The 11,066-nt window shown below is 34.3% G+C and overlaps 1 protein-coding gene and 1 long non-coding RNA gene across 2 annotated transcripts; one reads left to right on the top strand and one right to left on the bottom strand.

Annotated features, from left to right (window-relative positions):
- Positions 1-1,484: 1,484 nt before the first annotated feature.
- LOC145789605 (uncharacterized) lies at positions 1,485-4,244 on the top strand. The gene is made up of 3 exons (XR_014327703.1): positions 1,485-1,849; positions 1,947-2,005; positions 3,746-4,244. It is a non-coding gene; the product is annotated as an uncharacterized LOC145789605 (long non-coding RNA).
- A 2,598-nt stretch (positions 4,245-6,842) lies between these two features.
- Positions 6,843-8,726, bottom strand: LOC114315090 (uncharacterized). Its single transcript, XM_028261657.2, has 4 exons — positions 8,611-8,726; positions 7,857-8,217; positions 7,598-7,753; positions 6,843-7,406 (listed from the first exon to the last, which is right to left on the bottom strand). Exons 1-4 carry the CDS (start codon positions 8,724-8,726, stop codon positions 6,843-6,845), a joined length of 1,197 nt encoding a protein of 398 aa, XP_028117458.2.
- Between the last annotated feature and the right edge of the window lie 2,340 nt (positions 8,727-11,066).

The raw sequence follows: 11,066 nt of genomic DNA, 5'->3' as shown, positions 1-11,066 counted from the left end.
TTTATTGATGAAAATCAAATTGAATACATGATGGAACATCAATAAAGAATAATGAGTGCAAATGCATCATAGCAAGCAAAACTATCCCAACTATATTGACACCGAAATACAAGCCAAATCATGTGCTACCACCACATCGAATTGGTGGGTAACCAACCAAATCACAAACAACAAATTAACAATCCAAAAACATCTGAAAAACACACAGATTAGCAATACTATGGCCCTTACTTTTGATAACTTGATGCGTTCATTTTGTTGGTTTATGTGTATAGATCATCTATAAAATAAAATAAATTGATCTGATAATCATAATTATAAGATTTTCATCATGTTTGTTTTTACAAAAATGAAAAATCTAGTTTCAAAATTATAATAGTCGCCTATTTTTTTTTTTTTTTGAAGACACATGATTAAATCATTTGATTACAATTATCAAATTAATATGATTTTCTTTATAAATAATCTACTTAGAAGAACTTACCAAATGAATGGATCAAATCATCAAAATGAGATCCATTGTAGACCCCATGAACTCGAACAACACTGCTTACTCCAAATTTGAATTAGAGAGAATCCTTATCTAAAAAAAAAAAAAAAAAATTCCTCAATTGGCCGAGTTTTGTTCCTTACATTCTCCACTAACACGAAAACAACACTGTCCAATTTTGAATTAAAGAGAATCCTTATCCAAAAAAAAAAAAAAAAAAAAAACTTCCTCGATTGGCCGAGTTTTGTTCTATACATTCTCCACTCTCTCTTAAGACCATCCTAAGACTTATGCCCAGTAATTACTCAGCATATATAGAATAGAAACTACATGTATCTAAAAATTATTCTAAGAAAAGTCACTCATTATAACATCAATATAAAAAAAATCAACAATACTACATATTTAGAATTTTTACACAAAAACTTACTCAAAAATGTTTCAAATTTATTTTAGACGCAAATCCTTGTTAAGAATATAATATAAATAATGAAATTGTCCACATCTCTAACAATTTTAAGCTTTTAAATTAGTTAATGGTCAACAATCTAATAATCCCACTATCCAAGAGTTAAATCTAGGGCATACATTAATTTTTTAGGTGAGTTTTTGGGTAAAAATTTTGGTTACTTAGCTTTTCTATCCTTCAAAAAATAAATAAATAAATAAAAATTGCATGGACCATGAAAAACATAGTTCGAAATTTATTTCGAAATGAGTTGTATGGTGTAAATTTAAAGTTGGTGTAATATGAATCAATCTAAATGATTGTGATTCATAAATTTTTTTCGTTCTAAATATTTTTTTCCCTAAATTTGTAATATTGCTAAAAAAAATATTAAAAAAATAAAAAACTTTAATTTGGGGTAGGGAGGTCAGCTATTGCCAGATTGCCACACATCATTTCTTTTGTCACCCTCCACTTGCACAGTGTGCCCCCATCTGTTGTACCAATTTTGACTTAACTATATTTCTCATCATCATACCCTCCACTAAGAAATCCAATCGGCAAAACCCTAGATTACAGTAATGTGTTTTCATATCTATGCTTCATACCCAACCACAAAATGTTTTCGTTTGATAACATGCACTCCTTTTTGACTTATTATTTGATATGATAGCTACCCCCAAACATCACTCACACCCATGCACTGTGTCTGTATTAAGAATGTGTATATAAATGGACTACTAGCTATCAAGGTTTATTGTGCAACAAAAGCTCATACAAAACAAAAGAGTCACAAAGACAGAGTCCCAAAGTGTGTGTTATAGCAATGGAAAACTCTTCTCTTCTTCGTCTGCTAGTGGTTCTATTAGGTTTTTCATACCTAATCTGCTTGAATGCTGTCCCAACTACAAGTAAACGTTCATCAATCTCTCTCTCTTTCTCTCTCTCTCTCTCCTTCTTCTTCTTGATGATGATGATGAATATGTATTAATTCATTTTTGTGTGCAGGAACAATAAATATAATGCTTGAATCTGACACTTATCGAGTTTCAGAGAATTCCCACATGGTACTTCACAATCTTGATGTTCCTCCAAAGCTAACCATGAATTAATTCATGTTTAATTCATTCTTTTAAACCATGTTTCAGGTTTAACTAAGTTTCATTTATTTATATTTTCTTATTTTGCTCTCCTTTTGTTGGTGTAATCTCAGTGTAATCCTCTTATTTTTGCTAGTCAAAAAATTAATAATAATAATTCATGTTTTCAAACACCATAATCGGTACTTCATCTTGTGACTCCATATTCTTCTCCCTTTCTTTGATTTTCTTCCTCCCTCTTCTTTGTTGAGCACTGTGACCTAACCTTGATCTTCCATTATAAGATCTAGGGTTTGGTTGTTGATTGAAGTGCTCTATTGAGTATATCTAGTGAGCTTTGTGAGCTTGACAGTCAGTTTTTTTTTGTGTGCGTGTGTGTGTGTTTTTGGGTGTTCTTGAAGCCTTGGATGGCTTGGTTAGAGCTTGGTTGGCTTAGATCTTCATGTCTCTATGTCCTCCCTCTATTTTCTTTCTTGGATCTTCAAAACAAGTAGAGTTTTCTAATTTATTTGTATGTAGATGTCATGCTAGGGCGTGAGAGTTAGATTTTAGTGCATTCTTGGGTGTTCTTGAAGCCTCGATTGACTTGCTTGGAGCTTGGTTGGATTAGATATTCATCTCTCCATTTTCCTTCTTTGATTTTTGAAACAAGTAGGGATTTTTACTTTATTTGTATGTGGATGTCATGCTAGGGCTTGAGAGTGAGATTTTTGTGTGTTCTTGGGTGTTCTTTCTTAGATCTTCAAAACAATAAAGATTTCTGTTTTATTTTTATGTAGATGTCATTCTAGGGCTTGAGACTAAGATTTAGTGCATTCTTGGGTGTTCTTGAAGCCTTGGATGACATGCTTGAAGCTTGGTCGGCTTAGATCTTCAACTCTCCATTTGTTCTCTCCATTTTCTTTCTTAGATCTTCAAAACGAGTAGGGATTTTTACTTATGTAGATATCATGCTAGGCTTTGAGAGTAAGATTTTTGTGTGTTCTTGGGTATTCTTGAAGCCTTGGATGACATACTTGGAGCTTGGTTAACTTAGATATTCGTCTCTCCATCTCTTCTCTCCATTTTCTTTCTTGGATCTTCAAAACAAGTATGGATTTCTACTTTATTTGTATGTAAATGTCATGCTAGGGTTTTAATTTGATTTAATCCATGTATTTCATGTTGTAGTTGGTAGATCCATACTAATTCTCCATATATTTCTTTTTGTTTCATATTTTCCATGGCGTATGAGCTCTCTTTGATCATTTGGCTTGAAAATAGTATATATAGATTTCCTTATCTTTGCTCACATTTTATTGATGTGATCTCAGTGTAATCCTCTTGTACTCTTTTCAATTCATGAAATAAGTTCTTCTTTGCATATAGAAATAATAAAAAAAATAAACTCATGTTTTCAAACTCCATAATTGGATCTTCATGTTTAACTATGATTCATTTATTTTACATTTTCTTGTCTTTTCTCTCCTTTTATTGATGTAATCTCAAAGTAATCCTCTTGTACTCTTGGATTTATCAAAAAAAGTTATTCTTTGCTTATCATAGTCAAGGTACGTGCAAACTAATCCGGACATCTGATTGTAAAAAGAAGAAGAAAAAAAAAATCATGTTTTCAAACACCACAATTGTCATTTTATGTATGGATATATACTAATATGTTTGTACTACTAACACTTTTTTTTTTTTTTTGTTTTTTTGGATACTAAGGAAAATGCAGAAGAAAGCTTGGAGGCAGGAGGGAATATTCGGAGGATGGAACTGCAGCTAAATGATTATGCACCGCCTGGAGCTAATCCCCGCCACAATCCTCCACCGAAATCACCATGAAGAGAGAGAGAGAGAGAGAGAGTGGCTGTTGAATCAGTTTATTGTTGATTGTTGATTGTCTAATTTGTAGGTAGTTAATTGTTGTTGTCTCTCTACTCATCAGTGTGTGGGGTGTCGTGTTAAGAATGGTTGTGAGCATATGCTGATAAAAAAAAAATGGTTGTGAGCATTTTTTTTTTTTTTCTGCTTTCTTAACTAGTAATCAGTTATTTAAGAATATTAAGATAGTGTGACCAATGTTTTTCAGATGTGCGAACAAACTAGGTCAAAGTTTGAGAAAGTCCAATGTCTGTGTGCATTGTATGCATTGTTGCTATGAATTTGTGCAAGCTTCAGTGGTACCAAGAGTGTTGACAATAATAAACCTGTGTTTTTATTATCTGGGAGTTTATATTTTTCCTACAATATTAGTTCATTCGTGTAATGGCATTGGTGGGATATACGTTTTTTGTTTTGGATCAGATGTTATCATTTTGGTTTTTACAAAATAGTGGAATAATGTCATAATATTGTGATGACAAATCTTTAATGTTAGAATGTCAATAATTATTTTCGGAGCTTTATATATAATTTTGTAATCTAGTCATTTCATATATGAGAGATTAGATTTTCTCCTCTAATTCTCTTTCAAATTATTTGAATATTGTATAGAGATTTTAATTATCAAGTATACTATAAATATTGGAATGGATTTTAAGAGTATAAATGTGAATGGTTTTAAACAAATTTGCTCTTTTCCGTTTTATTATTTATATTTTTATTTATTTATTTATTTATTTATTTTGATCAACAAAATAGGAATCTTTATTTAAAAGGGAAAGTACGAAATACACCACAAGCAATAGAGCAGGAAGAGCAAAAAGCATCATAGTTAAGCTAGACGATTCCAATTAGGTTGGTACCGAGAAAAAAACTCAATCATATGCTAGCTCCAACCCAGGATGGTGAGGAACCAACTATGCCAAAGCAAAACAAAATACAAAAATGGAAAAAGGATAGTAACCAAGTACCAGCAAGCAAGTAATAATGCCACTCTCAAAGGCAAAGTCGTACATGTCTGAGATTGAATAATAAGTCATTCACTAAGTAATGGAAGTCTTTTATTGAGGCTTTGATCCATAATGCAAACCTAAGCTTTATTAGCTCACTCAACTCAAAGCAATTAGGCTGCACTCCATTGAAAATGCACTCACTCCTCTGTTTCTAGAGTGAGCAAAGAACAATTAATGGTAGAGCTTTTCACATCCTTGTTTCCATTCTTTTAAACTTGCCACCCATCCACCAATGAAATAAACTATCAACCGAACTTGGTATCACCCATTGAAACCCCCACAACTGTATCATTTTTGCCCAGACATTCCAAGAAAATGGGCAGCATAGTAGTAAATGAGTAGTTGATTCAGTTTCTGTTCTGCAGAAAGCACACTGAGTGGAAGCATTAATACCAAGGATCCCAATTTTCTAAAGGAAAACACCTGATTTAATTCTATCTTTCCATACCAACCAGCTGGAGAATTGAATTTTGGGAGGGATATCTTTATTCCAAATGAATTTGCAGATAATGAGACAGGGGCCAAGAGAAACAGTAAAAAAATTATACACATCAACAGCTTTGTAAATACCTGAATTTGAATCAAGTCAGACAAGGCTGTTAGTCACCCCAATCCTAAGTAAGGGGGTTGAAGATAATGCACTTGACAGCCTAATAATCTCTACATCTTTCCACTCATATGGAGCTCTTGAAAAGTAAATTCCAATCCCCTGAACTTGATCTTCTTTCATAAAACAAAAGTAGCGTGCCTTCCTTATTAGTTGATAATCTGAAAAGACTTGGGAGTTCATCTTTTAGATAGATGTTTTCACACCATTTACCAAACCAAAATATGACTCTTTTCCATCACCAACCTTAATGAGAAAGTTGTCCAAAAAGAAGTTGCGAAAGGGCTGCCTGCGAATGGCAAGAGAGACGATATCAATCCACACCCTAAAATAATTGCAAGAAGTCCTCAAGATTGGTTGTTACCTATCTTCATTAATCAAGTATTTGCTACAGAGGACCTTTCTTGAAAAAGCAGTGAACTCACTTCCAAACTTCCACCACCATTTTAGTAAAAGGCTAGCATTGACATCAGTGATTCTTTTTATTCCTAAGCCTCCAAGACTTGTGTTTTTTATAACTTCTGCCCATTTCACCATATGGATTTTCTTCTTTAGATCAGTATTTCTCCATAGGAAATTTGTTTCAATTTTCTCAAACTCTTTGGCCACCCCCATAGGCATTTTGAATAGGGACAAGTAATAGAGAGGGAGATTAGATACCACTAATTTGATTAAGATAAGTCTACTTGCAAAGGCTATGAGTCCTCTCTTTCAACCTGCTAATCTTGATTTGACTTTGTCTAAGACAGGTTTCCAGGTGGACTTCCTTCCAGGATTGGCACCAAGAGGTAGACCTAGGAATTTTATTGGCAGGTCTTCTACTTTACAATTAAGAAGATCAGCAAAGGATGATAAGATCCCATCATCAACACCAATTCCACATAATACACTTTTGTAGTAGTTTATTCTCAGTCCAGAGAGTAGCTCAAAGCATCTTAACACCCTTTTAATGTTCACTAATTGCTCCCTATCAGCTTCACAGAAAATAACTGAGTCATCAACAAATTGAAGGTGGGAAATAATTACTTCATTCCTCCCAATTTTCACACCCTTAATAAGAGTCATCTCATAAGTTCTAGTCATAACTATGTTGAGTCCTTCTACTACTAAGTTGAACAGAAATGGTGAAAGGGGATCACCCTGCCTCAAACCTCTTTGTGAAGAAAATTCTGCAGTTGGTGATCCATTGACTAGTACAAGAAGCCTTGTTGAGGAGTTACATTCTTTCATCCAAGCAATCCATTTTGGACCAAAACCAAAGTTAGAGAACATAGAAAATAAGAAGTTTCAATTAATTGAATCAAATGCTTTTTCAAAGTCAAGTTTGATGATGATATATTTTTTTCTTAGATTTTTTCCAACTATCCATAACATCATTGGCAATGAGTACACCATCTAAAATGTTCATTTTTCCAAGAAAAGCAGATTGAGTATCCCCTATTACTTCAAGAATAACTTTTTTCTGCCTATGAGCTAGGACTTTTGAAAGGATTTTGTAAATGGAGCCCACCAAACTAATAGGTCTATAGTTTCCCAGTTCCACAGGATTTTCATTTTTGGGGATAAGAGTGATGAAGGAACTATTGATCCCATATGTAAGCTTACAATGTGTGTGAAAGTCTCTTATGAACATGAGAATCTCCTTTTTTATAACCTTCCAATATTTCTGGAAGCATGGCAGGTTAAAACCATCTAGGCCTGGTGTTTTATTACCGTTGCACTCCTTAATGGCTGCCTTAATTTTAGCTTCAGAGAACTTTGTTTCTAGGTCATGGAAAAAATGGTTCACTTGCACTGATTTGAACATACCACCCAAAGATGGCCTATTTGCCCAGTCTTCTGTGAATTGTTCCTCAAAGTATAAAAGAGCCTCATGCTTAATCTTATCAAGTTCTTTATGAATCACTCAATTTACAAAGATAGAATTGATGACATTTTTGTATTGCCTATAGTTGGCCATTACATAGAAGAACGTAGTGTTTTTTCCCCCATTAAGAGTCCAATTAACTCTAGATTTCTGTTGCCACAACCATTCCATCATTTTGCTTAGCTTCCATACTTCACCCTTAATACCCTCCTTCTATCTCTTTCTGATTCAATCAATGGTCTTTCTTCAGCAGATATGTCAAGATCATGTAATTCTACCTCAGCTGCTTTCAGTTTAGTTGAGATGTTACCAAAAACATCACAATTCCACTTCTTGAGAGCTAGTTTTAGCAACTTTAGCTTCTGCAAAAGATTATGCTTATGTCCGCTACTGATCGTAGCTTCCTTCTAAGTGCTTTCCAAAAAAGAGGGAAAATTGGGGTGTAAAGTCCAGGTATTGATAAACCTGAATGTCTTTCTCATCATCCCTTATCAAAAGAGGGCAATGATCAGAGAGTAATCTAGGTAAGCCCCATAACTTCAATTTGAATTTGATTAGCCATTTAGGACTAAGCATAATTCTATTAATCCTACTCCACTTCTCATTTTCTTCTGCCTTACACCAGGTGTATTTCCTTCCAAGCAATGGTAAGTCAGTTGACTCATATTTGTCTATGAATTCATTAAGCTCTCTCATCCTTTTGTCCTTTCTAGAGCAGCCAATCATTTCTCCAATATTTCTTATCTCATTGAAATCTCCTCCCTTACACCATGGATTAGAGAAGATACTCTTTAGCCTAACAAGACTTTCCCACAATATGTTTCTACTATACATTCAATAATACGCATTCAAAAGAATTAAGACATGTACTTGAGAGGAGAATGAATCTCCTATTGCTGTAGCAACCATATAACTTAAAGATCTCTGGGTTCCAAATGCACAGTAGGCCTCCAGTAGATCTTTCTGAATCAATTGACATATAATCCATACTTCTCCTTGACCATAGGAATCTAACTTCATTCTTCGAAATTGAATTTTTTTGGTTTCTTGAAAAAATGCTATTTCCATTTGCCTCTCCCTAATTAGTTTCCTCACTCTTTCTTTTTTTTTTTCTTTTTCTTTTTTTCCAGCTTTTCCCAAGCCTCTAATATTCCATGACAATAGATTCATTAATAGCAAAGGTTGAACACCAAAATTCACTTGGTTTGAATCTGTTTACTGTCTTCCATTCTCCTCTCCCCCATTTCTTTCTTTGTCTTTGAGCTCTAATTCAACAATTTTGTCAAGTGTATCAGATTTCTTTCCTTTGACGTTGAGCCCTAGAACTTTCCCCATCTACATTGTAGCTTGAGCTTCGTTTAGGACATATCTACCCCTTCTATCACCATTCTCAGATGAAGCTGAAAGTGATATAGTTGCAACAGCTGCTCTGAAAATGGCTCTTTTTGGAGAAAGCTTATTATAAGAGGCTCATTTATGCTCATGGAGTCTGACATAGCTGGATATAATTTCAGACTGTGATAGGTCTCTAGCCTTTCCTTTCTTGTTCCCTTTTAATTTGACTTTAGATTTGGGCCTAAACTTCCCAAGTTGAGCCCCTTTGCTATGGGATGCGTCTGAGTTTGACTTGTTTCTTATGGGCCCAAATGATCCATAACTGGCAGAGCCAGTAACAACAATTCTGTTAAGGATTATATCTGGTGGGCCATGCTCATGGAGAATATGGCCCAACTCAATCTCCAAATTTATGCCAAACTTAAGCCCAATAGATGTGCTGAGGCTCTTAATAAATCCAGGCGTGTACAGATGGCTTTCTAACCTCTGATTGTCATTATTAGCAACTTTTCTGAGTTCAGCCACCTTTTCTTTTATTGGGTTTGCCATGCATGCATCATCCTCAAAGCTGCTCCCAATGCCATCTCTTATCTCTTCAATTACCGTATCCACTTCATCTCTATCACAGTGATGCTTTTCTTTTGATTCTTCAGCTGCCTTGTCCACATCATCAGAAGATGCCAGCTCAACTTCATCCATTTCTACTCTCTTTGCCAGTTCACCTTCATCTTCCCCAAGCCTTATAGGTTCTTCATGCTCTTCTATGGCTATCTCATGGATCTGCAATCTTCCTCAATATCAGAGGATAAGTTGTGATCACTCACGGCATTAATTTGTTCTTCACAGACCAAAACTAAAACAATTATGCCCTTGCACTCCAGATTGATTTCTTTATTAATCCATTCTATGCATTTAGTTGCAATTCTAACTCTACCATAGCAGAATGATACTGGTTGGCAAATATTTTCATCAATATTAAGGACATTTCCCCAAATTCCTCCTAATTTGGTGAACGTATCTCTCATGTTCTAAGTGCATGTCTGGATTCCACTCTGTAACAAATTTACACCACTTTTTCAGCCATTCATTTACTAATCTGAAATTTGATTTTATCTCCTCTTTGGACTTGAATGTTAGGACTACATCCCTCCCTCCTCCATTTCTGACAAGAGTATGGCCCAACCCTTTTATCTTTTAGTACTTTCTTAATGCTGGACAAAGTGTACTCATTTTTTAGTCTTACTAGTACACTTTCATACAGCCACCCATAGCCATCTTCATTCATTTTAATGGTAATGCAAGTTTTACCTTGTGTTATACCTACACTTGTTTGTAGTGCATCAGTAAAGGATTTACGGATGTAATCTCCTCCATTACGTTGGACCTGGGTTGCTCCATCTCTTCCTTTATCTAAAGGATCTCTTCTGGTAGGGTTGGATTGAGGTTTGCTTCTGTTTTGTTCTCTATCATACTCAGCATATTTGACTTTGATTGCCTTATCCTCCACCCATAACCCATTTTCTTTCTGAACTACTATGCTTGTTGCAACCGAGCAATCAAATCTCACAAATCCGAACCTTGTGTTTGTTACTTTTCTCTCTTTTGTGGAATAAAGACATCCTTGGCTATTCCAAACTTAGTGAAAAGTTTTAACAAACCTTTAGGTTCCAATGAGTGTGGTATATTGTCGACGAACACGAACACAGTAAGCTTTGGCACTCGCCTCTCTTTATTGATGTTTATCTTTGTATTATGCATATTTGATTTTCATCAACAAATTTTCTTTTGCTGATCAAAAAATAAAAAATTGTCCACGAACACAATAAACCAGCCCTTTGTTGAACTTTTGCTCTATGCTCCTCTACCTTGCCTCTGCTTCACCACAGGAATCCACCCTCCTTGCTCCTCTACCATTTTTTCTAATAGCATGTTGTGTTTGTGGTTCAGATTTATTGTACATATGAATTTCACACTACACAAATTTAATTTTCACTACATTGCTCTCCTCCGTATAATTCTCACTGGACACTCTTTATCATGATGGAATTTTTAATCTATTTCGGTTTTTTTTTTTTTTTTTGAATCAATAAAAAGAACTTTATTGATGAAATCAACACATACCTACATATAGAAGTAATGGTAAAAAAATATGCACATGATTATCATAAATAGAAATAATAAAGAGATGAAATAACTTAAATTGATATGAGATGCAAAGTAAAAAAATATATAAATTTGTTTAATTTGACTAAGTATATATAGTTATTGACATAGAATGATGGTTTGCTTAGTTTGGTACTTATGCTACTTTGGAAACTCTACACATGAAATATAGAAATG

The sequence above is a fragment of the Camellia sinensis genome, chromosome 4, assembly GCF_055761805.1.
Source record: "Camellia sinensis isolate YWXY chromosome 4, ASM5576180v1, whole genome shotgun sequence".
NCBI lineage: Eukaryota > Viridiplantae > Streptophyta > Magnoliopsida > Ericales > Theaceae > Camellia > Camellia sinensis.
The sequence above is the reverse complement of the archived record's forward strand: the minus strand, read 5'-3'. Positions and strand labels throughout refer to the sequence as shown.

Bases quoted from the DNA above. Each gene is read 5' to 3' on its own strand.
- LOC114315090 (XM_028261657.2), bottom strand. From the start codon at position 8,726: ATGGGGAAAGTTCTAGGGCTCAACGTCAAAGGAAAGAAATCTGATACA. The intron at 7,754-7,856 runs GTTTATCAATAC...AATCTTTTGCAG, and splicing joins ATGATGAGAAAGACATTCAG to AAGCTAAAGTTGCTAAAACT. The intron at 7,407-7,597 runs GTATTAAGGGTG...GAACTTGATAAG, and splicing joins CAGAAAGAGATAGAAGGAGG to ATTAAGCATGAGGCTCTTTT.